Source organism: Protopterus annectens, chromosome 7.part0 (assembly GCF_019279795.1).
Source record: "Protopterus annectens isolate FY-2018-M chromosome 7.part0, PAN1.0, whole genome shotgun sequence".
Classification (NCBI taxonomy): Eukaryota; Metazoa; Chordata; order Ceratodontiformes; family Protopteridae; genus Protopterus; species Protopterus annectens.
The window spans coordinates 1140172559-1140200361 of NC_056739.1; the positions used below are offsets into that span (position 1 = coordinate 1140172559).

Below are 27803 nucleotides of genomic sequence, written 5' to 3' on the forward strand. Positions count from 1 at the left end.
CCCCTTAATGTATTTTCTTTATCTTGATTTCTTTCCCTGTTTTTGGGTTTTGAAGAAGCATCTGAACTTTGTTGTGTATCTGCCTGTAACCCTGGTGGAGCAGAAGGTGCTCATGTCCCCCGTGTTTGTTTTATTATCAGACCATGTATTACATCCCCCTCCTTTCACCACATAGTCTACAAGCTGTTTTTGTACATTTCCTATGTGCACCTGCAATACTGTGTACTTTTGTATTAGACCATGTATTAGATCCCCTTCCTTTCACTACGTAGTGTACAAGCTGTTTTTGTACATTTCCTATATACATCTGCAATACTGCATACTTTTTTAAACTGTCTAGCACTCTGGCTTAATCTCTGAGTCTGTATCTGTCAGGCAGAAACAGATTTTAAAGCTGCATATGCATTTTGCAGAATGTCATTAACTACCTGACGGAACTGCTTTAACATAACATCTTGCCTGATCAAAACATTTTGTTTTTTCTGTCATGCCATTTAGACTGTCTGTAAAACAGTTACGGGAGTCTAGACACTCATCTGTTTTAGCTGCCTGCTTTGTCATTTGCCAAAGCATTTATTATAGCCTTTCCTGTAAATTTTTTATGTGCTTTGATTTTGACAATACTAAACTTTCTGTGTAAATCATTTTGGGAATGAATGCCTATAACATGTTTTAGGGGTTTGCCAACACTGTTGATGAATGCCTTTCTGACACAAACTGGCATGTGTAAATGCAAAAAAAAACATTTAAATAAAGCATTATTTGAAATAGACCACACAGTGTCAGCCATTGTTTAAATGCCAACATATTGAAACAAAATTATGTTTTTTGTCTTGCCACTGAGGCAGAGGCAGAGTCTGTAATAAACAAGATTATTGAGATATATCAGCAGGAGAAATTACTGTCATTTCTGCTGAACCCTGCCCAATGTGAACCTTGCTGGGCTTTTTCTAACTGTCTTGTCAGATTAATCTCTGTAGTTTGTGCCTTTAGTAAATGTTGTTGGGCTCTATCTGATTGTTACGTTAAACCAGAAATGTCATTATGTAAGGTCTGAATGCTATGCAGAGTCTGTTCCTCTAAATGGCATCACTGTCCCTTACTACTGTCTGTAGGAAAATTTTGAAAAGCTGTGAAAACCTTTTCTTTAAAAGGTTAATATTGATAGCACACTGTACTATGATAGAACTTTCTTGTTCTTGTGCATTTGCAATATTTACTATAAAGAACATGTTTATGTAGTCTATTACATTAATAAGAATAACTGCATACACTTGTACTGTATGAGATTTAGATGACTGCAGAAGGTACATTCAACTGTTGTATATGTGAAGAACTAAAGCTAGAATCAAACAGATTGTTTATCAGAACAGGATATATCTTATGGTATATGGCTTACATACTAGACTCCTGTGACAAAATTGACGGAAGTTAGGAAAGTTACTTCCACATAAAAAACAGTCTATGAATTGCTGTACATTTTGTGTATGGATTATAGGCATTTATACATTTACAAAAATAACTCATCTAATGTCTGAACATCAAACATTTCAGATTTACATTTTATGTCCGACACAGGTGGTTTAAACCATGTAAATTTATATATACAATATGTGGGCACTGTAAAGTTAACTGTCTGTACTTGCATCCATGTTACAGCGGTGAAGAAAGTACAGTAACTCATGCAGAAAACAAGCAGGTGATCAGGCTGAAATCAATCTGGAAAAGGACGGTGTTTCTCTACAGACGAACTGTAGGTGGTCCGACGCAGGACAGCTTCCACGGCGGTGCTCTGTGTCCACCAACGAAGTACTGGAACTGTTTCTCTGTTAAAGCACCGGAACTGTCAGTCTGTTGAACTACCATAGTAAGTAGGGAGCCCTCTGTAATATTAACTGCTGGTAACGGATATATGGTCACAGCCTCTGGCCAAGGCTCGCCATTGAAGAAATGTATCTCTTTCTTTTCTGAAGAAATGTCACTGAAGAAATGTCCAAAAGTAGACCAGACAAACTCCGTACTACTGTATCTGTTATTCTGTATTTGTCTCCGAACAAATTCTTGCCAAACAGTTAATTCTGTCAGAGCTATTTCAATTCTATTATAACACAGCTAGACAGATGAACAGACTAAGGCACACAGTCTAAGACGGTCACCACCGAATGAAACATACTGTCCAGTTTATATACTCTTCAACCAATGTTATTTTTAATGTCCTTGTGACTTGTTCTTCTGGTTTCTGTCTGTGTCATGATAAAGTCCATGGTTATTTTCATGCCCTTTTTTGGCCCTCGCTGTATCTGAAGACTTCACAAAAGTTTCCCCACATCATCTTTGCGTCACTTGACCTGTCTGTATTTTATTTATTTATTTCTGCATCTGAAAGCCAAGAAAGTCAACTTCCTTTTTTTCTGTAACAGGATGCATTTACAGTAATGCCCACAGCTATATGTTATTAATATCTAAGCTGAATATGTAACTGTTCTTGCAAAGCAAGCCATATTATTTTGAAAACTTCTGTTTGGCCTTGCACATTTCCTTTCACTGTACACACAGTATATTGGGGAAAATAATTTTAATTTACACAATATCTATCAGTGGTGTCTCTTGCTTTGATTAGTAGCTGCTCATTGGTTGTGGTTAGGAGCTATTCGTCTAAGTATGGAAACACCCGGAATCCTAGGCGTCTCAAATGAGCCGCTACTACTGCCATACATTTGAACACTCTGGGGGCTGTAGTGAGGCGAAAGGGCAGAGCTCGAAACTGGTAGTGACTGGCTCCCAGCCTAAAGCGTAGGTGTCTCCTGGATCGCCTGTCCATTTTTATGTGGTAGTATGCATTCTGGAGGTCTATCGAGCACATCCAGTAGTCTTGTCCCAGAAAAGGGAGTACTGACTGCAGTGTTACCATCCAGAACGTGGACTTCCTTACAGATTTATTTAAACTGCTGAGATCCAGAACTGATCTCCAGTCTCCTGTTTTCTTTGGAACTAAAAAGAAACTAAGTTCCGGATCCTATTTGGTCTGCGGGAACTATATGGATGATTCTTTTGTCTAGCAACTTTTGAATTTCTAACACTGCCCGTTTCCTTTGACTGGGTGGAACGCCTGGGATCTTTTTTTGTGTTTGGGACAAGAAAGGAAAAAGGTATGGAGGAACCTCTGGATATGATGCTTTGTATCCATTTGTCTTATTTATGCCAGGTTTCTGGGTGCAAAGATAATCGGCCCCCCGACTGCCTCCAGAGATGGACAGATGGGCCCTCCTTTCAGGAGCACTGAAAAGGCTTGCCAAAGAAAGATTCTCTGTTGCCTTGATTCTGCAGACCCTCTCCGCCATGTGGTCAGCGTCTTCCATTACTACTATCCCCTCTGCCCTTGGGGGAAGATTCACTACTTGTGTCCAGGATCAACCACATTTTGCCACTTCCTTTCTGACTTTTAGGATAAGGTCTGGTAGGTAGGGAAAAACGGACTCCTACAGCAGACAGTCTCTCCTTCTTGCTCGCACCTGTTTGTGTGTCCTTGACTTTGGCCCAAACAGGGATGAGCCATCAAATGGGGCATTCACAAAAGAAGATTTAAAGGGATCCGTAAAGTCACATAAGCGCATCCAAGAATGCCTCCTTAGGGAAATTCCTAAACACGCTGCTCTACTTGCTCCATCCGATGCATAACAAATCAGTCTCATAGAGGAGTTAACTGAATTTAAAGTAAAGAGCTGATAAGAAACTTTACCTGAAACCCCTTCAGTTACTGAACCGTGGAGAGCATCTCCTAGCTCTTTCAGATGGTCTCTCTGTAATCTAATAAAATGAGTAAGATAATTCAGCGATCTGAAAGGCAAAAGTCATTGAAGAAAAAATGTGCTTTCCATATCTGTCCATTGTATGAAACTTCTTGCTCGGTGGATGAACAGATGTCAGTTCCTTCTTGGTAGCTGCCACCACCACCATAGCATCTACTGGGATTCACTTAGAAAGGTTTTGTCTGGCAGGCATGTGATGAATTTATTTGGCCTCCTGGGAACAGGTTCCACTGAATCTGGAGGTTCCCACACGTTCCAAGAAACTAGGTCCATAAGTTTGCTGAAAGGTCGAGACACTCAAATGGAGGAAGGGTGAGATTCGAAGTCCTTCAGGTATATGGACTCCTCTGCCAAAGGCGTTAGAGGACTTCCAGCTGCCTCTCTAAGTATTTCTAAGATGTCTCTAAAGGAGACCTCATCAGGAGGCAACCGTGATGACCCTTCAGCTTCACTGAGGTCTGTATCGGAAGTGATTGACTCCTCTGGGGAGTCTAAATGCTTACTCTTACATAATCTATTCAGAGGGGTACTCTGGAGAGGTTTCAGAAGAGTGGCGGGTGCCCTGTGAGGCATCCTGAGACCTAGAGCTCTGCTATCCTGTGGATGCAAGTATAAAGAGGCATACACCGGTGTTTTTGGGGAGAAGAATGTCTCAAGAAGACAGAGGAACTGTCTGTGGAGATGGTACTCATCGCCACAAAAGCCTCCCCGCCCCTGACTGAGGAAATCTCTGGATCTGAAGTCGAAGGAACTCCCGGAATCAATGATGACAGTCCCGAGGCTAAGGTAGGAGCTGAGCTCACCCGAGCCGATACCCAGAGAGGCAAGGTTTGATCCGACAACTGTCCGATCTGACTCGCATCCCCGGACCCAGATGGAGAGGGGTCAGCTCCCAGACTCTGAGCTCCGATGGAGTCGAGTATGTCAGAGCAATGGCTGGATTCGAAGAGCTCATTATAGGTCTCAGATCAGATGGTTCCACCAAAATCAGCTCAGGACATTCCAAATCTGAGACCGGAGGAAGAATCAGAGCAGAAGGGGAGGACACAGTCAGAACCCAAGGCCCTTGTGGTTGGATCCGATATCAACTTGGCCAGCACTGGTGTCCTTAGCCTCTGCACCCCCTCAATCCACATAGTCATTGGATAGGCTCCTGGAAGAGAGTCGAGGGGGCTGGAGACTTGGAATGTTGTAAAACTGGTGACCTTAGACTAGAGGAGAATGGCTCCAAGACTGGGAACTGGCTCCGAATCACAAACTCTGCCAGCATTGAGACAGATGGTGTCTGAGCAGTATATTTGTTGGATCCAATGAGCTTCAGATCCAGTGTTGAAATTCTGGCAATCTTTTTTGATGGCTCCGATGGAGCACTGAAAGAGGAAGATCTCTTCCCAAACTTGTCTGATTTTGACGCTGGAGATTTGCCAGTTTTTAGTAAATACGGACCTTCTTGTATAGCCTCTGAGAAGGGTTTTTTAACAGTCCTCTCAATATTAATTTGTTTTTCCTCTCCAGGAGACCTCTATGGTTAAAAGAATGACAGAGCAAGTATCCTGGAGAGGGACAGCTCCTAGACAATAGACAAATTGTGTCAAAGACATTTTTTTGTTCACATTTTTTGAAACCTGACTGTTTTGAATCCTTAGAAGACACTTTAAGAGTACAGAAGCAAAATAATTAGAAATGTTTTTTTTTTTTTTTTTTTTTAAATAGCAAACATTTGAAAGTAAACACAGTATACAGAATTAAAGAAGAGCACAGACCTCTAACAAACAAGCTATGCCTTGGAGAGGAAAGGAAAAGGGAAGGAGATAGCCCTCTAACTTACACGGGCTAAGTGGGAGGCAGTTCTATAACTTAAATGAACTGCCTTCAAAAGGGTCTTGAAGAGAAAAAAATAAGCAGAGAAACAAGAGTAAGTGCCCTCTAACTTAAACAGGCTACCTAAATTTTAAGATAGAAGCCAGGAGAGGGAAAACAAGGCATAGAGGAAAGACAACGGCCAACAGCAGGAAACGGCCACAAAAAATGGAACTAAACTATCTAGCACAGGAAACTAGCTTTTTAAGCAAATAACAATAAGGAATAAGCAATTTCAAATAGAGACAATATGACAAAAGGTATACTTAAGCCAGAGCTAGTAGAACAAGCACCCAATCTGGTTTAGCAGCAAACGAGATCTGGGGAGGCTTCCTAGTGCATGCTGGGATAGGGTTTAGCCACAAGCTGGTGAAAGACCTCGAGTTTGGTTATAAAGGCAGAGTCGGATCCAAGGATTGGAAACTAACCCATCCTAGTAAGAATGGAGGCGAGACAGGACAACACATCTAGTGTTCTACCCTAAAAACAGAAGACACCAGTACCTACTGAATAACTGTAGTTAAATGCTGCAGGAATGGAGCCATTGCTGATGACATTAAGTGCATGGGCTATGAAGCAGAGAGAGATGAAACACGATAGTGATTTGTCTGGCTGCCATGCCAGCCACAAACCCTAATTACACATCAGCAAGGAAGGAAATGATGGCCTAACAGCTGTAATGTGCTTGAAAGAGGTCAGCTCATGGTCTACTGACTGGCTAGTACCAATAATTAACATTAGCATACAATGCAATCTGAGTATGTTATATGGATAACAAACCGTAATGACCTACGCTAATGGATTTCAAATGAGGCAGCACTGGTTTCCTGACAATTATTAAATGTTACATATTTCTAATATCAAAATTAATACAATGAAGAGAAAAAACATAAATCATGAGGACTGTAATTTAATAATTCAAAACTGTTAAACACTTACACCTGTGGCTTCAGCATCCTCAGCTGATTAAGGATATCCTTTTGCACCCTGGGAGTGGCTGTGGCAGTAAGTGCCATTATTGGAACTGAAGGAAATTTGGCACGTAATTCACTTAATCTCTTATAGTCTGGACGGAAGTCATGGCCCCACTGGAAAATGAAAACCCTTTAATTAGCATATACAATGTAAACACAACTTCCAAAAATAAAAACAAATGGGCTAATTTTTTTTTTCAAAATCAAAGTACTTGTTTTGCATTTCATACAAAAGTATCCATAGCAAAGCTGATTTTTCCTACTGGCTAAAGACAAAGCCTAATGCGAACTAAATACATTAAAAGGCACCCCTCTCAGATCTAATGAACACTCCTGCTAAAGAAAAAGATAAGTAATCTTGTGATGCAGTTGTGTGAACTACTAAAAAAACTCTGTGAAACAGATGTTTTTCAACAGTATTAAAACAAACTGGTTTCTACTCAATGGCTTTTACTCCTCTGTCCAGATTTTCAAAAGCTACCCTTGGAAGATTGGGATGTTTTTCTCATACTACTACTCTTCCAGCATAATTTGGCAAGATTGACCATAAAAAGGCAACATTACCCTGCACTTTCTTCATTTCTTCTAGTGAAAATTTGTAGTAAGGTTTTAATGCAGTTATCAATAACTAGCACCATAAACACATTATAATACATACCAGTTACAGGCTACAAAGGCAAAAGAAAAGTTCACATCTAAATGCTCAACTGCTGCAACAGACTCTCCATAAATGATCATATAAAATTGTAAGAGGGTAGTTACCATAACCACAGATATTCAAATAGGATCACTGCTGCAGAACATTCATAGATGACCAGAACATAGTTGTATGTGGAGAACTGTCTTTTAGCTAGATTTCTAGAGCAGTCAGACATCACAAACACAAGTCACATATTTAACCCCTAAATTAGACTTAGCAGGAAGTGTGGTCATAGACTGTAACCAGCATAATCTCCCAATGAGGAAATGAAAAATAAAAACTCAAAACACATCTAAACTAACACCAAACAGAAAGTAATACCCCAAACACAGCAACAAGATCCCCAACAAAACAATAAGATGGCTGTATTTTATTTAAACGTATAATACAGATAGACACATAAAAGGAGGTATTGTGCCATCAATTAGGCTTGCACAAGAGAGAGACAATGGAAAGCAGCAATTCATAATGCAACAATAACCCTAACTGAATGCTTATGGTGAATACATCACACACCATAACACACTCACTTGTCAGGATCATCACTGAAGTTCATTTAGGGATGAATGGGAGACTGCCACACCACGAAGGGCTCCTGAACCTAGATCTGGTTGCAAGACAAAGACAAAGGCAAATCTAGCTCTACTGTGAATGAGTCCAAGTTGTTTTGGCAGTCTGTCTACTTTGAGCGGAGACATTCTGTAAAAGACTTGCTAACTCTTGAAAGACTATTTGGATAATGGACAATCCTGTTTTCCTGGTGAAAAAAGAAACAAATCTGGTCAAGATGTCTTCAGTCTCTGGTTCTGTTAGTATAATAAAATATATAGGATCCTCTCTTATTCTGTGTAAATGGTTGATGAATAGGGAGATGTATGGAATGAAGGGAAATTCTGAAACTACCTTTTGCATGAAGAAGGGATGGTCCTGAATACCACTCTTTCTAAAGAATACTGTATAAAGCTCCCTATACAACATCTACAGTTCTGAAAATTTTCAGACCAAGAGGAGTGTTCGATATAAAGGTATACATCCTTAAATGTTAAACTACATAAACCAATTAGCATGTCATGTGGCAGACAGCGGCTTGAAAAAATCAGTTTGAATATAGACTTCAAGAAGGTTAGACTGTATTTGTGGTGGCTATTATTCAAGTCTCTTAAGACGCATCATAGATGTGAAACATTTGGCAAGACGGAAGAACCATTGCAGAACTAATGAAATCACTGACTTCAAAAGTTCTGGACATGGCACAGGTGTAAGCTCCATTTATAGCAACACACTAGTGTGTGCTTAGAGCGGATGTATATCTTATAGGGGAAAGAATCCCGAGCTTTGGCATGTTGGTCAGAGAGACGAGCCTTTGCAGAGAAAGATCCAAGTGTTAAGGAATACTGCAACAGTGAATTAATGAAGAAAATCAAACTGGTTGACAATACGTCCCAGACATAGCTGCATCTCTCTGGCCAAGATGAATGCTTTTAGCTCCAAGCTGGCTGATGGGGAGCCCCATCTTATTTGTGGACCTAACTCCCTGAACTATGTAGCAGCCTATCACAGGGGAACTTCCCAGTCCAAAACAGAGTGCAAAATCAAAATCAGCAAAGTTTTAGTTGCAAGAAAGGTAACGCCCAACATGATGAGTAGTGGGGTTTATCAATCATTCTAGGTCCAGCAACAAAGATAAGAAAAGAAGCTAATGAGCATGTGGTGGCTTGTGAAACCACTGATACCTTACCATCCATCCACTGCAACACTATTTAAGTACGCAAAATGGTACACTGAAGATCGTGGCACCAATTAAGCCCAGAAGGTAACGTAGGGTCCAAGCCTGGATGCTGCACTGCATCCTCACCCAAATGGCCAAAACAATGACTTCTTGAGTCGATCAAAGTGGTGGGACATAGGGGAGTGCCCATCTCAATACATAAAAGGCAAGCCTCTTGGCAGAAGTTGAGAAAAAGTTCTTCCATTCACCTTAGGAAATGCAACTTCAGTAGTGGAGAAAAATGGAATGTTTATAACAGTCATCCTTCGATGGTGCTACCAATAGCCAGATGTCCGGATAAAGGAAAGTAGTTGTGTTAGGAAGTTACTACAACTTTAGATGTTCAAATACATTAACTGTTACAACACTTTCAACATTTGCGACGACTTCTGCAGAAGGCCTAACATCTGTCCCAACGTCTACAGTTTAGTACAGTACCATTTCCTTTCTAAGAAGGGTGTAAGACCTCCTACCTAAATTTAATTGCATCTGTGGTATATCGGGGATATATGGACATGCCATATTTGGCTCTTTCTTGCCCTGTCAATTCCCAGGAACCTGTGACAAAGGGCACTAAATGCCCAAGGGGGAAAAGGCTGGCAGTCCAGTAAGACACCTAATGTTACCTCTAGAATAATTAGGTCAGCCCAATAGACGTGTTTCTTCCTTTGCCAACATCCCCTAGATCTTCCTAAACATAGCTGCAAGCACAAAAAACTTCTGGAAGAACCCCATGTTGATCAGGTTTGAATGCAGGAATGGTTAAGGAGAGGCAAATTCAAACCAAGGGATGAAAGGTTAATATTGGTGGCACAATAGTGAGCTACATACACACTGGTTTACAAAGTCCACTGAACATGTGGCAGAAACAGAGAAATGTAGGTTTTGTAAAACAGAATTGGAAACAGTTGCACACCCTGTTGCTGGTTGCGACATACTAATGGCAGAAAGACTGTATACTGAAAGGCATAATAATGTGGCAAGACTGTCACACTGGGGATTGTGCAAACATTATGGTACTTCTGAAAAACACTGGAAACATGAGCCAGAAAGCATCATAGAAAAAGAAGTCTACATCACACAGGATCATCCATTACCAACATTTCAAAAGATATATGCTAGAAAACCGGATCTAGTGGTCCAAGAAAAGAAGGCAAAAGTAGATTTGATCACTGAAATCACCACACCCAGTGTCTACAGTGTCTTGCGTACAGAGAGAGACAAAATCATAAAATATCAGGATGTGCAGGCAGAAACGGCAGCAATGTGGAAGATACCCAGATAATTCCAATAGTAGTAGGAGCAACAGGTCTTATAAAAAAGAATCTACAATCACATTTAGATATGTTCCCAATACATGTAACTCCATACAAATTGCAGAAGAAGCCATTACTGGGCACACTCTGTAGGTGTTGCGAATGACACTTCTGGCTGAAATCAAAGAATGAAACAATACTAATTTCATGAACTTTAATCGTACTCCGACTTAGGAATGGGAAACAATTCCCATCATATTAGAAAGCCAAAAGATTTGGAGAAATTAAAAAAGGATGCATTACGGAGGTAAAATAGACAGCATCAGTAAAGGCAACTGTGAATGTACTCCCAACCTCTGGAATCTCACAAATAAGTAGAGGAGGAGTGGAGGAAGACATTATTGCAATAGCGATCATATCCCATGATCTGCATTTAAGTTCCTAACATATCTGCACTACAGTCCATCACATGGGTCATTGCTGCAGTAGTCTTCATATTTGGGAAGAGTCCTAAATGTATAGATTAGTGTGTGGCCGGGCACAAAGGATGCATTGGCTACAGTATCCCTTGTAGGATGGCTGTGCCTCAGGATTTGCCAATGTCTAGCTGAAATGCCCAAAACAGCTCGAAAGTGAGGATGAAGTAAGATGTTACTAAAACAGGCTGAATGCTGTGACCCCCCCCCCCCCATCTCAAAAGAGAGCAGTAGTGGCAGCTGGCAATGGGGTCTTATTTGCCCCTAGTATGATCCAGCCACGAAATGAGTATAAAAAGTGGTGTAACCAATCAGACAGTCTGCTTGCAGACAGGTCTTTATTCAAAGGATAAAAATAACTGTTCTGTGTTCCTACCATCTTCTGTCCTGCCCAGCAAGATTCTCAACTGCCTATACACTTTAAGAGTGTAGAATCTCCCCACTTTTCTTGGTCATAGGAACGAGGCTATGGCCTTAGTTAGACAACTCTGTTACTACCTTGGGCATGACTGTTGGGTGCATAAAATGAGCATGTCTTTATAGAAATTGAAAAAAGGATACCTGTACAGGAGGGCCTGTAGAAATGAAATCCTCCTGACAGAAGTGACAGCCACTAGAGGTCAAGAGTTTCAAGGATGCAGCAGCTGCTGGCTCAGAATGGAGTAACGCCAGCTTTTAAAGCACACAAAAGAGTATGGTGGAGTAAGTTCCTTCTTTGTGGGGAGAGGGTACATCTCAGGTGCAAGACCCCTTAGAAATCGTTTTACTGGCAATAAGGAATGGGAAGGGGTCCCAAAACATACAAGGGGATTCAAGGGCCTGAAGGCTAGGCATATTGCCATCACTTCCTTCATATGGATGTGTTTTCTTCCTTTGCCAACATCCCCTAGATCTTCAAGTGGTGTGAATAGGTCCACAGAAAGTGTCTGGGCCTACATATTGCATCCATCATAAAGGTGCTTTCTTAATAAAGGACAGAAAAGATGGCATGCCGCAAGGACTGAATGTGCTGCTATCATCTGTTTTTAGATATCACTGAAGCCTGACAAGACCTGCCTGAGGCATTATACTAAGCCAGGCATATTTTTGAATGACTGCCCAAGTAGGCGTCAACCTTGCACAATGTATCCATTGCATCACTGCCAGACTTGATAGAATGCCTGCCAAGGACCTTCAGTCCTTCCACTTTTGTTCTTTAACTGAGAAAGTCTCAGAGAGAAGGTCTCTTTAGCACTTTAATATATACATTTGGCAGTTTAAGGTCCTGAAGGCCAGGGTAGCAGAACTACAAATTTTCTGTTCCAGTCATCCAGTAAAAAGAAGTTATGTACTCACCATAACGTTCCATCTGAGTAGTTAGACTTCATTTGTCAGCAACCTGTGGGTTCCTGATCTGAGCCGGCAGCTTACCAAGCTAAAGATCAGAGCTCCAAGCTCTGCTCCCTTTACCCATACTACCCTGCAACCTCCTTCCAATCCTCTGATCGAACTTGCCACCTAACAATGTGACATCCAACAACCTAAGCAAAAAGAACCTGACGCAAACTCATACATCAGGCTCGACACATACAGGATATAGAGCCCAAATAGACAAATAACCAGGAAGCCTCTGAGTAGACAAGGGCACCAACTAAAGTAGATCAATAATAGTAAAAATAAAAACAGAAGTGGTTCCACATGGCAGGAAATTAATGCAGATAAATTTCTTCTGCAATAATTTCCTGCCGTGTGGAACCACTTCTGTTTTTATTTTTACTAAATAACCAGGAAGGTCAGGGGGAAGGAGGGAGGGAAGGTTGCTGACAAATGAAGTCTAACTACTCAGATGGAACATTATGGTGAGTACATAACTTCTTTATCTGAAGTAGTGAACTTCATTTGATCATCAACCTGTGGGACAGTGTCTCCAGCTACCAAAACCTTGGGAGGCCATTAAGGAAGGATATTCCGGAGCACTGCAGAGCCAAAGGAAGCCCTTCCCCAAGACACCAAATCTAGTTTATAATGAGTAATAAAGGTGTGAGAGGAAGCTCAGGTAGCAGCCAAACAGCTATCATCCAGAGAAACTCTAGACCAGAACGCAGCTGAAGTAGCCACAGAACGGGTAGAGTGAGAATGCACCCCTTCTAGGGTGGTAATCCAAGTTCTCTATAAGCTTGCAAAATACAAAGCAAAATCCATTTAGCGATGGTCACTTTTGAAACTGGTTTTCCCAAAAATGGTTTAGCAAAGGAAACAAAGCTGATCAGATTTACGTAAAGGTTTGGACCTATGCAAATAAAAACTTAACTGCCCGTGCATATCAAGCAAATGAAATTTATATTCCCCTTTATTTTGACAATTAGAGAAGAATACAGGCAAATTAATCAACTGATTAATATTGGACTCCGATGCAACTTTAGACAGAAAGGACGGGTTAGTCCTGAGAGATGCTCTATATCCTTGTGAAACACTAGATAAGGCAGTTTCATACATGGCTTGAAGTTCTGACACACTCCTGGCTGAAGTAATAGCCACCAGGAAGGCAGTTTTCCATGATAAGAATTTTAAGTCAACTGATGCTGCAGGTTTGAATGGGGGTGCGACCAAAGTCAGATCCCATGGCGGAGAAGGATTCTTAATAGGAGGCCTCAGAAGAAAAGTACCTTTCAAAAAGGTCTTGCAAATGCTGGCAGCAGCTTGGGAGCCTAAATTTTCTCCAACATGAAAATGGGAAATAGCCACCAGCTGTACTTTCACTGTGGAAGAGCTAGCCCCTTGTTGGAAAATATGAGACAAAGTCGAACACTGCTGGAACCAGAGCGGTAAAATGATCCAGATTTCTCTCTGAAGCCCAAATGGAAAAACGTTTCCACTTACTACTGTAGACTTTCCTGGTAGAGGACTTATGTGCCGCAATCAGGATGGACTTAACTAGGGAAGAGATACCGGGAGTCCTAGCAACTAATGGAACTGGAGTAACCAAGCTTTGAGCTTGAGGCTGTCCAGATTCGGGGGAGCAGTTCCTGAGGAATGATGAATAAGATCCAGAATGGGATCCAAGATCCAGGGCGGAGCTAGGAGATGAGGCCGCAGGCAAGGGAACCAAACTTGAGGCCAGAATGGTGCTAGGAGGATAACTATGCTCCCCAACCGACGAGCTTTCTGTAAAACTCTGTCATGCGAGGAAGCGGGGGATATGCATAAAGACCAGGTGGCCAAGCATGGACAAGAGAGTCTCTTAGGGCTTCCCCCATTGGGGGAATTAGAGCGAAAAACTCACTGCACTTCGCGTTGGACGGTGATGCAAAGAGATTGCAGCAAGGCTGACCCCACTTGAGGAAGATCTGGTCCACTACATAAGGGTTCAGAGACCACTCGCACTGCGAATGGATAGTCCTGCTCAGTTTGTCTGCCAAGATGTTGGACCGACCCGGAATGTGCGTTGCTATCAGAAAACTGTTGGTGGAGATAGCCAATTCCCATACTCTCATGGCCTCTTGACAAACTGGATAAGACCTGGTTCCCCCTTTAATTGATGTACCAGACCACTGACATGTTGTCTGATTGGATAGCAATAGTTCCCAGAGGAAGAGAGGCATGAAGGGCCTACAATGCTAAAAGGACCGCTCTCATCTCTAGAACATTTATATTCAGAACGGTCTCGCTCTGAGTCCATGCGCCTTGGACAGTCCTGCCGAGCAGTGCCCCCCCACCCTAAGCGGGAGGCGTCCATGGTCACAGTGGCGGAAGCGCAACAAAAGGGCATCCTCCTCGCAATTCATGGGATTGAAGCCACCATGTGAGAGACTTCTTGCATACACTGCTCATAGAGATTAGAAAGTCTAGAGACCGATGTAGCAGAGACCACTGAACCTGTAACGTCCATTGTAAAACTCTCATATGCAGACAAGCACAAGGAATGAGGTTTATAGCTGCTGCCATGGGCTCTCAGGACTAACTCCGCTGGTGGTGCAGGGGACTGAAGGAACGCCAATACATGCAGAGCCAGGCTGTGAAGTCTGTCTGGAGTCAAATATATCCTGGCCTGAAGAGAGTCTATTCTTGCTCCTCTGAAATCTAGAATTTGAACAGACTGGAGGGAAGACTTCTTGAAATTTATCGTGATCCCCACCCGGGTAGATAACTGAAGGAAAAAATACCTGGCTAGTACAAGTTGATTGCTGGTGGAGGCAGTGAGAAGCCAGTCGTCCAGGTACGGAATGACCTGAATGCCCTGAAGCCTCCGGTGGGCCGCTACAACTGCCATGACCTTGGTAAACACCCTGGGCGCTGTAGTGAGACCAAAGGGTAGGACCCTGAACTGGTAATGACTGGCTCCTAGCCGAAAGAAGAGGAACCTCCTGGATTGCTTGTCCATCCGAATATGGTAGTACGCATCCTTGAGGTCTATTGAGCACATTCAGTCTTCCTCCAGCAAAAAGGGCAGGATGGATTGTAGAGTGACCATCCTGAACATTTCCTTCGTAACGGACAGGTTCATCGCGGATAGATCGAGGATCGGCCTCAAGTCCCCAGTCTTTTTTGGCAGCAAAAAGAACCTGGAATAGATGCCTGATCCATACTGGTCTGGGGGGACTGGCTGGATTGCTCTTTTTTCTAGCAGCCTTCTTATTTCCAAAGCTGCCACCTCCCTTTGAGCGGGTGGGACGTCCAGGAGGCGTCTTGTACAAGGTGGGTTGTTTATGAAGGGAATTGAATAACCTCTGGATATTATTTGAAGCCCCCAGTGATCTGATGTGATGGACTCCCATTGGGCTAGGTGCCTCGAGAAACCTCCCCGAATGCCGCCAGAGAGGAGCAGTTGGGCAACCCCTAGGGGCTGCGGCGCGGGTCGATTGGAAAAGGGTTCCCGTGACCCAAAGTTTTTCAGTCTACCTCTGCCTCTGGGCCGGCGTCCACTTTATCCCCCTCTGCCTCTGGGGGAAGAGGAGTCCTGAGTTTTCCAGAGACTGCGGAGATTTCCCGAACCACAGCTTCTTTTGCCCCCATTGGTTCCTGGAGAAAAACCTTGGAGGGTTAGAGAAACGGACCCCGACGGCTGACGGCGTTTTCCCATCCTTCTCATTCTGGACAAGCGTATCTCGGACGGTCTTCCCGAACAGGGTCAAACCGTCAAAAGGGGCGTTAGTGAAGGATGCCTTGAAAGGTTCTGAAAAATCTTAAAGCCAGAGCCAGGCATGATGCCTCATGGCAATACTGGACTCGGCTGCCCTAGGGGCTCCCTAGGTGGCATGAGAGAGTAAACGCATGGACATTTGACACAGACTTGAAAGTGGCCATATGAGTTGAGAAAGTTCATTTATCCTCGGCCGAAATGGACTCTGGGGGGGACTCGGCGTACTCTGACATGGTCAAGCTGCAGTCTGATTACGTGGGCCATGTAATTCAGCGCCCTTATTAGCAAAGGTAGCTGAAGCAAAAGTCCGCTTTCCAAGACGATCCATCGCCTTGGACTCCTTGCCTGGGGGATGGATCGAGGAACTTTCCTGGGCGAGTTACTTTTTTGTGGCCGCCGCCACCACGGCATAAACTGGGGAACCCTTACTCCAAGTGGCTTTGTCTGCAGGAGGACTCAATACCATATCAGGCCATTTGGGTATTAGCTCAACAGTGTCCGGTTCCTTCCGGGCTCTGGTAGTGATAAGGTCCACCAGAGGGGACATCCAAGAGGTAGATGGGCCTGTATCGAATGCCTCCAGAAATACTGACTCGTCTGAGGTAGGTTTTTGAGCAGACCAACCCCCCCCCGCAAAGAATTTCCATTAAGTCTCCGAAGACGACGTCTTCGGGGGGTGATCTGGTGGAACCTACCCCTTCCTCCAAGTCAGTATCTTCCGTGAGGGACTCAGGGGAATCCATGTGCCTCCTCTTGCACGGGCATTTGCGAGGGACCTCCTCGGGGGGACGCTCCGGGGAGGGCTCACAAACCGTCTCATATTCCTCAAGGGGAACTGTCTGGGGCGTACCAGATAAAGGCTGTCCCTGGGAGGACTGGATGATGGAAGACAAACTCAGTTACGAGGGAGCAGGGACGGACTCAGAGTTAAGAGTGAGGGGTCTCTATTCTCCAGAGAGAACCCACTCCACAGCGTCGAAAGCCGAAGGGGAACCGGCTTCCCTAAAGTTGGTGGTGTGGGTAGCCATACCCCTCGGATCCGACGAAGGGATAGGAGCAGAGGCTGGCACAGCTGGGCCCAAGGTGACACTATGCCCCGACCACAATGGGGCCAAAGACACACACATCCCCTCGGATCAGACGCCCATATCTCGGCTCAGAGAGCTCGGATCCTACAAGGGATCAGACAGGCTCGAGGGCATAGCTGGCGTCGAGGTAAGAGGTACCATCAACAGCGACTCACTGACTCCAGTGCTCCTCAGATCCATAGACTCCGAAACCAGAGAGTGGATCGGAGAAAGAGCTATCGAGGCAAATGGGGCTGAACTACCCACTCCGGCTGGGGAGGGAGCCACCAACACTCCCATCTGCAATTGAGTTTGCAAAAACCTCATCATCCATTCCATATTGGCTTCAGAGAGGCTCCTAGTAGACCTCGAGGATGCGACTGACACTGGCCGGGAGGGCCGATGCGAGGACAACCTCGAAGTGGGCCGAGCTTCCTCCTCCGTGGAGAACAGAGCAGAGGGGAAGACGGCCTTGCAATTTTTGTGGAGACACTAACAACTTGGCAGGAGGGGCAGATGGATCCAAATCGGCCTGCCTCTTGCGACCCTTCTCTCTCTCTCTACCTTTTTCCTTATGCCCGTCTTTCATGGCCTCTCCCTCTCCATGTAAAGAGGTGGGAGTGAGAGTCCCGGACAGGGGAGGAGGGCCGGAAGGCTGAACAGCCACAGCCATGGCTGAAGATGATGATGAAGAAGTAGCTAACTCTGCGGATAAGAGACCCGCAAGAATCAGCTTGGTCCTGTGATCCCGCAAGGCCCAGGGGTTAAAAGCCACACAAATTTTGCAGCCAGTCGATAAATGGGGGACCCCAAAACAGACTATGCACAGAGTGTGGCTATCAGCCGGGGATAGCTTATGGCCACAAACTGTGCACTTAGAGAAAATCGTTTTTTGACTTTCAGACATTCCTACTTAGACAGCTAAGACAGGGGCAGATACACACACACAAGCTTGCTAAGGGCGGGAAGGGGGGCCTACACAACCAAAGTTAAGCAACTCTCTAAACTACAAATATGTCAAAACTATGCACCCAAAAACATCCAAAAGAGAATAAGGGAAGAAATATGTAGTTATTCACACAAAAAGGGCGCACACACACCAAAAAAACGAGTTTAGATCTAACTAACCTCCTGGAGTTCAGAAATCTCTCTGGCCAAGCCGCAGCAAATGAGATCTGAGGATTGGAAGGAGGTTGCAGGGTAGTACGGGTAAGGGGGAGGAGCTTGGAGTTCGGATTTTTAGCTTGGTAAGCTACTGGCTCAGATCCGTACATGATCTGGAACCCACAGGTTGATGATCGAATCAAGTTAACTACTTCATATCTTCATTGTTTTTCTCCTAAACCTTAGCCCCCATACCTAGTGATACCATCATGCCTCCCCTCTAACAGGCATTACACTGCCCAAGGTTGTCTATCACCCAGGCAGCCATAACAGTGCTTTATGCTCCCCTCCAGTATTCTGGCAATGCAGGTAGTATTACTTTTTAAAGCCTAAATTCTCTCCCAAGTGATGATGTGATTACTTGCCACACTGCAAGTGCCTTGTGGCCCCTTCTGTACATAAATGCATATTTTCCCACAAACACAAAGGACTACATTCACTAACACAGGTGGCCATACCATCGTCTTGCCAGCACTGGCTCCTGCACCACTTTTCTGAACAAGGACCCCTGGCACCAAAAGTTGATTTGAAGATGGCTGTAGGTATGGCAAAATAAACAAAATCCTGGGTCAGCTTCATTAGATCTTGAAGGAACTTAAGGGTAGAGGACCTGCCTATCTCAAGCTGTGGCAAGATGGTTTAGAGTTACTTGAATTGAAAAGGGTACTCCAGAGCTACACAGTTAAGGCACATATATAAAAAAACAAAATGGTTACAAATAGTGGAAAACTATGACAAAACAGGGCTAGGGGCAGTAAAAGAGACAGAAAGACAAGAAACTTGGATGTAACGAATTAAGGAAATTATCCACCATACAGAATATTAAACTCAGAGTAGCAGAATGCATTCTAAGAACTAAGCCAGTGCAGGAATGGCGAAAGAATACTTGCCAGTAGATATGTCCTCAAGAAGGTGTACAGAAAAAAAAGACACGAGGAAGATAGAATTTAGTAGAGAAATTAATAAAGGAACCCAGATACTGGCAGCAAATAACTCAGGAGTAAAAGATAATCCAGTCGGATGAGGCTAAGCGGAGGTTTGTGCTGCAAGTTAGAAACTACCTTGGTTAATAGTTAGTGATTGACAGAATATAAGCAAACAGAAAGACAGAGGAATGCCAAGTAAAAGGACAGTTCTAGTATAGTTTTCAGTGGAGTCTAGAAAAGCTGTTGCATGGGGTAATTAGTATCAGCATAAACTACTGCACAAGTACAACAATCACGGGAAAATAGAAAAGCTTGGGAAGACGGAATGGAAAAGCAGCTTACAAAGGAACAATGGGAGGACATCTGTATGGCTCCCGAGTAGGCAGAAAAGTCAAGAAGGTCTAGGATTTTTGCATGGAAATGTTTGCATGGGTATTTTTATACCACAAGTAAACTTCAAAGGATTTTCTTCAAGTAAATAGGAAAATACTAGAGATGTGACGTAGAAGACAGGGTTACTACGGAATGTGCTTTTGGGAATGTAATGAGTTGGCAGATTTTTAAAAATTCCCTACAAAATACATACACAAAAATGTTGGGGGGGAGATGCATGTCTGTAACAAAAGGAAAGGATTATTCTGAGCTGGGATATAGAATCTAAATTGCTTAGACAAAGTAAGGCCTTAACCAAGTTTAACATTAATGGCTGCCAAAAAAAAAAGCAATGATGAGGGGGGGGGGGGCAGAGGACATTGAAGATCATCTTATTAATTGTGTCTTGGCCGGATAGTTCCTCTGGAACTTTGTTTTTGGACAGAGACAAAGAAATGCTTTAAATCTTGGACTTCTTTCCCTTTTTGCTGGAGTGACTTTAAGAGATCAGCCACCTTGGTGCCAAAAAGGGCAGAGTGATCCAAAGATGCATCTAACAGTTTGGCCTTAAAATCATTCAGTAGGGACTGTAGACATAGCCAAGAGTATCGTCTTAACACAGAGGCAAATGCCTCAGCTGCATCATATACACACCTGAGGGAATGTTTATTGTCTTGGGAGATGAGATCGAGCAAGGAAGACAGGGATGCCTTTGCAGAGCAGTCATGGATCTCACGGAGTTCCTTAGACGCTTTGTCTAGTAAAGCCAGAGAGTACTTGGCCATTTGTGACTGGTAATTTGTTGCCCTAAAAGCTAGGGTAGTAGAAATGTATATCTTCTTTCCCCACCTCTCCAAGGTCTTGCTGTCTTTATCTGCGGGCAGGACCATGGTAGTAGGGAGAAGTTTGGTAGCCCTATCAGTAGCAATATAAATAGCTGGGTCAGCTGGTGGGAATTGTTCTGCATCAGGTACCCTATATAATCTGTCTGCCCTTCTAGGGGCAGGTGGGCTGGGAATCTGGGTTCATGCATGCTGCAGCAAAAGCATCCAAGAAGGCAGGCTGGACAGGTGGAATAGGAGCCGGGTTAGGAGATTATATCTGGATCAGGTCATCAAATCTTTTTTGAGCCTCAGACATGTCTGAACAATTCCATTTAAAGCGTTCTCTCATAACATTGACTGTGTCCCCAAAGGTAAGGTCGACCACAGGGGAGTCAGGTTCAGCAGAGGCTTCTTCTGGAAATCCATACCCCAGAGGGGAAGAAATCTGAGAAGAGTAGGACAAAGAATCCCCCCGAGGAATCAGGCATTTCCTCCTCTGCAGGCTGGCTAGGAGTTCTCGCAGGCTAGAGAGGCATGGGGCTGAGAAGAGGTGGAGCAGCAGGAGGAAGGTCTGCTGTAGGCCTAAGGGCCAGGAAGGCATTGTAGAGGCTCTGGCTTAAGGCCTCCAGGGTTGGTGGAATATGCCTCGTCTTCTGTTTTCTCTTGGTAGGCCTAACCAGCGTCTGGCTGGTGGTAGGCCTGGAAGTCATAATGGGAGCGGCTGAGGCCTGGTCCGAAGCACCCATCCCAGTTACTGGTTCCCCCCAGCATCTGAATTAGGTGCCAGGATACCCTCCTCGGAAGCGTTGTCCGCTCTGGACTGTGCGGCCTCCTGATATGTACCCGCTTTATCCGAAGAGGCGGACGCCGGATACTTGGCAAAGCCAACGGTGGCTACAGGCTGAGAATCGATGAAAAGAGGCGTGGTGGAAGTAGATGGCCACATGGGTTTGACCTTCTTCCTGGGTGGTTTGGATGGGGCATCGGTAGTGTCTTTCATGCCGAGAGCGATCTAAGGCGCTGGTTTTCAAGTTGTAAGTCATGGGCCTGAAATCGGCGACAAAGGGTCTTCACGATGAATTACTTACAAATGGAGCAGTTTTTATAATCGTGATCCCTACCCCAACAAAAGAGACATTGGTCGTGGGTGTCTTTGTGGGGAATATGGTGACCACAGTTGCACTTGCTCTTACCAGACATTAAAAGATTATAGCATTACAAAAAGGACTGAAGAAAATCCCCAATGGGGTACTTATCTTAATGCAAAACTGATCTGACGTCCACAAGTAGCAGGAACACCTGGCATATGGCTGGCGGCTGAAAAGTTCTGTGGACTGATGCACGCAGACATCACATTTATGGCCCACATACCTACCAACACATCAGACGTCTGACACACCATCAGGGACTGGAAAAGCTTTGCAAACCTGGCCAGACAAGTTGATCGGAAGAAGGGTAAACCCACTAGTGAATACTGCAAAATTGGAATAGGAGGACATCAAAGTTCTCATGTGTGTGTAAACTTGTGGGAACAATACGTGAAAAAAAATATTCAAGAGGAGGAGTAAGGTTTATGGAAAGGCCAGAGTTAAGTAATATTGGAGTAAATTCATTTTTTTAAAAAAGAAACCATATATGTACATGACAGCAATTATATAAACTATTACAGTCTTATACTCTCTATTAATGTATGTTCTCATACTACTGATGAAAATGTGCTGATTTAATAAAGATGTTCACAATAAACAAAAACAAATATATTGAGGCAAGATAGAAGACATCAAGATTTAAACAACTTTGCCCCAATTCTAGGAGAGGCAGCTGTCTTGGAGGACTCTCAGGATGTTGGCAATGGACTGAATCCCTACTGCTGCCCCTACAGTCTGTCTCAAAGACAGAGGGAATACCACCCCTGACGGGCATACAGAGTAACTGATGGTGGACTGGTTTCAGCTTGGGAGGACATGCTGCAAACCAAGTGTGTAGCAGCCTCTGTAGGGGCAAACCTAAAGGCTGTGGTAAAAATAGGCAGCAGAACCTTCGAAAGTTTCTCACCTGACTGCATGCCCTTCAGAAAGGGGAGCCTCCAGACTATGAACAGATGCTATCAACCTCCTACTACTTCCTCTCATAAGGGAACTTCTTAGTTAAACTTGTGTGTTTTCAGATGGGTGCCTGCAAAAGACCTAGCAAACAATATGGTCACTGAAAGCATTCACTTCTTCCTTGTTTAAATAGTCTTGATGATATTTAGCTCTGTTTTATAGTCTTTTGTTGGAGAGAGAGAGAGAGAGAGAGAGCAGTGGGGACAAAGGAGATATAGTATTCACTCTCCCAAACAGAACATGTACAGATTGTTCATAGGTGTGTACTAGGCCAACAGTCCTGGAGCCTTTACAAGCCTAGCCCACAGTAGTAGTCTGGCATCATGCTACTTTTACTATCAAGTAAAGCCACTGAAGTAATAACTGCTGAATTTTTTATTTCTCATCCACTCAAAGATTTCTCTTGAAAAGGGCCAGTGAGGTGCTCTGCTTGACATGTACGGGAAGTCTATTCGAGAGCATGGGCAGTCTCTGGGTTATGAACCTGTCCCTCCAACATGTTCTGTTGATTGTAGTAATGAGGTTGAGGTCCCTGGAGCATGTGGTGCGGACAGACTGGGATTTCTTTGGGTGTAACATTTCAAACAGGGCTGGGTCAGACATGGCTTTGTAAGTCAAGCAGAGATCGCCTCTTAATAGACTATATGAGACAGAGAAAAGCTGGAGTTTTTTTTTTAGTCTGTCCATGTAGGGCATGTGTTTAAGGTGTAGGATCCTCTTAGTGAGGTACTTTTTTGGCCTTTCCAGCTGTTGCAGGTGTTTAGTGAGGAACATGCCAAATGGGGCATTATACTCTACGAATGGTATAATAAGGGAAGAGTAGAGAGAAATGATGACCTATTTCTTCCTGGATGCAAAACCCTTGGTAATGACATGTGCCACACAGAAGGACTTTCTGACCACAGTGGCAATGTGGTGGTCAAAGGAGAGGTTGCTGTCAACCTGTGTCCCCAGATCTCTTATAACGCCTTCAGTGTTCAGTGGGATACCATTAATGTGGTAATTAGGAAGAAATGAGTTTTTCCCAAAGGGAATGACAACGCATTTTTTTGCATGAAGCTTAGGTTACGGTTTCGACACCAGCTGTTTGTCTCAGTGAGGCCTTTCTGTAGGATGTCTACATCACTTCGGGAGATAATAATGGCTCCCAGCTTGCATCAGTCAGTGAACTTGAGCAGCCATCTCTCTTCGTGTCAGCCTGGACTTCTGAGAAGTAGAAGCCAAACAGATGAGGACCCAGGCTCGATCCCTGTGGGATTCCACTCGTGACTGGTCAGCAATCTGACTTGAAGTCTGCCACTTTCAACACTGTGGGTTCCATCTGTGAGCCAATATGCAACCCACCTAGTGATACAGGGGCTGAATGCCTAGTTTGGTGAGTCTATCAATAATTCCTGGGTGGGGAATGGTATAAAAGGCCTTGGTCAGATCAAGGTAGGCTGTATGAACTGCCTTGCCCTCCACAGCTCTGGTGAAAAAGTCAACCAGGTTGAGCAGGCATGATCTACCCTTCACAAAACCAAACTGCGTGGGATCCACAGTTTGGAGATTCCCTATGTCTTTGTTAATTAGGTCTATGATGATGCACTCCACCACCTTACATATCAGACTCGTCAGGCTAATGGGGCAATAATTCCCAGGGTCTGCAGTCAGTACGTCATTCTGCAGGGACAAAGCCTGAGGTGAGGCTGTGACTGAACAGGGCACACAGGTGTGGTGCCAGTTCACTTTGCAGTTCATGTAGAACACAGCCAGGGATATTGTCGGGTCCCATGGAAGCTGTATTCTTGGCCTTGGACAATGCAGCTTTAACCTGTGCTGCAGTAATGCTGGGTACCTGGCATTCTTCCGGTATTGTGATTGGTCTTTTGAAGAGGGGGAGGGGTAAAGTTGGCATTAAATCTGTCAGCCAGTATGTTGGCTATATCTGTTGGCTCACTACAAGAGGTACCATTGCGCAGTAACTCAGAGCAAATCTGGGTAATGCCGTGGAGATTCCTGATATAACTGTAGAAGGCTTTATGGTTGTTTTTAGTGTCTGCCGCAATTCCATCTTCATAGCTAGTTTTAGAGGTTTTGATGAGGGATATCAACTTTTTGTTGAGGCTAATAAGGGAGTTTTTCCAGTCTTGGGACTTTACCTTTTTCGGTAAAAGTTTCTTCCTTCTGTTGTAGAGTTTGTTAATGGCAGGGGACCAGCAGTTTAGCTTCCTTTTTTGGTGGAGAGCGTCTTGGTTTTGTTGGGTACGGCTAGTTCCATGCATTGATGTACATGTTTGTACAGTGCATTGGTGTATGCTTCAGTGGTCATGCACCTATTTTCCATTTGCATGGGTGCCGTGAAGTTAGCCACCTCTGTTTCTGGAGCCCAAAGTCAGCTTTGGAGAAGTTTTTTCACGATGGTCACCTTTGCTGGTGGTGTGGGTGAGATGTGGATTTCATGGGAATTAGTTTGTGGTCGGATCTAACCAGGGAGGAATTCACTATTGGTGTTAACCAATGGTTAATCATGTTAGTAACCAGGTCAAGGATCTTGCTTCTTCTAGTGGGGGTAAGAATGAGCTGGTCCAGTGCATAGGGACTTAATGAATTCCAGGAAGTGTTGGGCAAGTGTATTGGTGCATGCATGAGTAGTTTTCCCAGTTGATGGAGGGGTAGTTCAAGTCATCCTGTATGTGTGTGTTGAGTTGGACCCTAATAGTTTCCAGGGTGCTTAGGAATGTGGTATGAGAGTGTCGGGATATGGTTGGGGGCCTATAGCAGGCTACTACCTGAATCGCCATCTTACCCACTGTTAGTTGTACATGAAGTATCTCCGATGCGTTATGCTGGGCTACTAGTCTGGAGGTGTACATACCCTTTATGAATATGGAGACGCCACTTCCTTTGGTGGAGACGTGCGTGAATGGGCATACCCTCGTTGAAGGTTGTGCGTCAGGGCTGGCAACTCGGTACATAAAAATCAACTGCCAATCATTAGCGGACCGGAGTTCCGCTGTGGCGACCCCTAACTGGGAAAAGCCGAAAGTCACAACAACCTCCTCCTTTGGAGCTTCGGTCCATTTTCTGGGGCCTAAAGGTGTGAAATGAGTTACAGCCTGGTAGTGCAGGTGTGCTTTCTGCTGCTTTAAACTAGGTCTCCATTACAGCACAAATGTCGATGTTCTCAATTTTGAGGAGTGCTTTGAGTGAGTGCATCTTGAGATTTAGACTTCCAGCACTGAGCAGCATGACCCTCAGATTGCATTTACTTATAGCTGTTACAGTGGTAATTTGGTCTTTGGAACACCTCCTAAAAAGGCACTATAGGGGGTGGCAAGAGCCTTAGCCAGTATCCAAAAACCTGAGGTGACAGACGCAGGCCGTCTCTGGCAAAGCATAGAGGTCAATCAGGTCATCTCAAGCAGATACTGGATCCTCTTAGAATGACACCAGAATCTTAGCCAACTGTTGAAGTCAATCATTTTCTGCTTGTAAGTGCAGTATCTTTCTGGGCGACTGTAGGATGCTGCTCAGGGCTAGGGTCATACCTGCCTGGGCCACATAATCTGACAGCTCCTCCATGTCTCTCTTCATGTAGTACAGGGAGGTACGTCTCAGGTCATTCACACCCACCTGGACAATAACAGTCATAATTGTACTTGTTGTGGAGTGACCCAAGTGAATGTGTTGTGTCGGATCCTGGCACCGAACAGACAGCTGACTGTTACCTTCTCCTTATTCAACCTAGTGAGTGGGACATCGGTGTGCCTCACTATCGAGTCACCTATGATTAGTGTATTGGGTAAGCTGTTTTGCCTTAGGGGCTTAGGTTGAGGGGCACACTGTGTAGGTGAGCAGTGTGTCTTGTGATTTGTGCTGTGTTGTGGTGGTAGAGTGCATTTCTGATTTGGAGGTCCCTGCTGTTTGGGTAGATTCTAATGAGAGCCACCGCAAAGGTGGATGCGTGGTTTGTGTTATGTGGGAGCTTTGATGGTGGGTGTTCTGGAGGGCTACGTATTCTGTGTGGTGTGGTGCATGTCTTGACCTTCTCCTCTTGACCAGCTATTCCATTCTTGGCTAGAGAGTGCATGTCTTCCAGTTTGGATATACAACTGCATCTCTCATAAGTCTGAGTGTTGGGAGGTAAGAAGACAGGGTTGTCTGTGTACATGAGGCAGTTGCTATACTGCCTCAGAATGCCCACGTTCAGCAAGTTAATAGGAGAAAGCACAGGGAACTGACCTTTAGACATGCCAAGAGGGACGGTCAAAGTACTGGAGCCGTTTCCTTATAAGATGTTTAATGCTGTTAGCAATTGTGTGCTACAATAATTGCTACAAGAAACCAAGTGCTAGGCAAATAAGCTAGTTAAATACAAGAGTGAAGAGAACTAGCAAGATCTATGGGAAAAAGTGAAGAGCAGACTTTCTGGCACTGGTAATAGTTTACCCTGGCTTAGTGGCACTGCATGGCACGCAAACCTGTGCGCAAACAGGCTTTTAAAGCAGAAAGTTGAAAGCTAGAAATCACTCCTCTTGTGGGAGATAGGCTACCTAGTGCTTACCACTCCCACTGATAAGCTGAGAGCCTTCCCTCTAACACAGAAAGGTCTGGGGAACTCAAACTACAATACAGTCCTGAATACAGCAAATCTGTAACTGGACTACTATAGTAACAGGAAAGGTGGGAAAACAAGCTAGATTTTTTTTTTAATTTAACAGTAAACAAATGAATCAATTAACTAATAAAAAAGCTCAAAACGGAGCCCTGTTCCAACCGTCATCAATCAGACAACTTCTAGCTGCACACTCCTGCCACTAGGGTGCAGGAGAACCTTCTTCAAAAAAAGATGGCCTGGATTAGCTTAGTGCTCAAGTTATACAAACAAAGCTAGATTCAGCAGGTCTGACTCTAGTCTATGCTACAGAAAACAAGGCGCACCAATTTCAGAAAGAAACAGTTCAAATAAGCATGCACAATAAGCCATCAACCAGCTCAGAAATGCATAATCTAACCTCTCCTCCCACAACAGTGCAGACCACAAACCTTCTTAATGTAAAATAACTGGTCTGAAGCCCAAGTGCTTAAATCAGAACTAGTACACTTAGAATAACAGACCTAAGCCTTCAATCAGCAACTCCCAACTTAGAGGGATGAAAGATGTAAGCTACATGTCCTGCCACAAGAGTACAGACCAATAACCTTAATGTAAAACAACTGGTCTGAAGCCCAAATGCTTAAACCAAAAGGCTTAGAATAACAGTTACAATTCAATCAGGCTACTAAAACAAACAGTAATAAATGCAGCAGAATAAATGCAATTGAGTACTTTTAAGAACAGGCACCAAAAGCAAAATAAACTAATAAAGTAGGAAGAAACACAAATGCAGTAAAAGCAGAT

The 27803-nt window shown here is 44.1% G+C and overlaps 1 protein-coding gene across 1 annotated transcript in view; it reads right to left on the minus strand.

Moving 5' to 3' along the window:
* The window catches only part of BLM (BLM RecQ like helicase), a 1689823-nt gene that overhangs the window by 1053886 nt on the left and 608134 nt on the right, over positions 1–27803 (minus strand). Inside the window, exon 14 of the mRNA XM_044077719.1 lies at positions 6609–6757. Within this exon, the coding sequence (XP_043933654.1) occupies positions 6609–6757 (149 nt within the window). The remainder of the gene's footprint in view (positions 1–6608; positions 6758–27803) is intronic.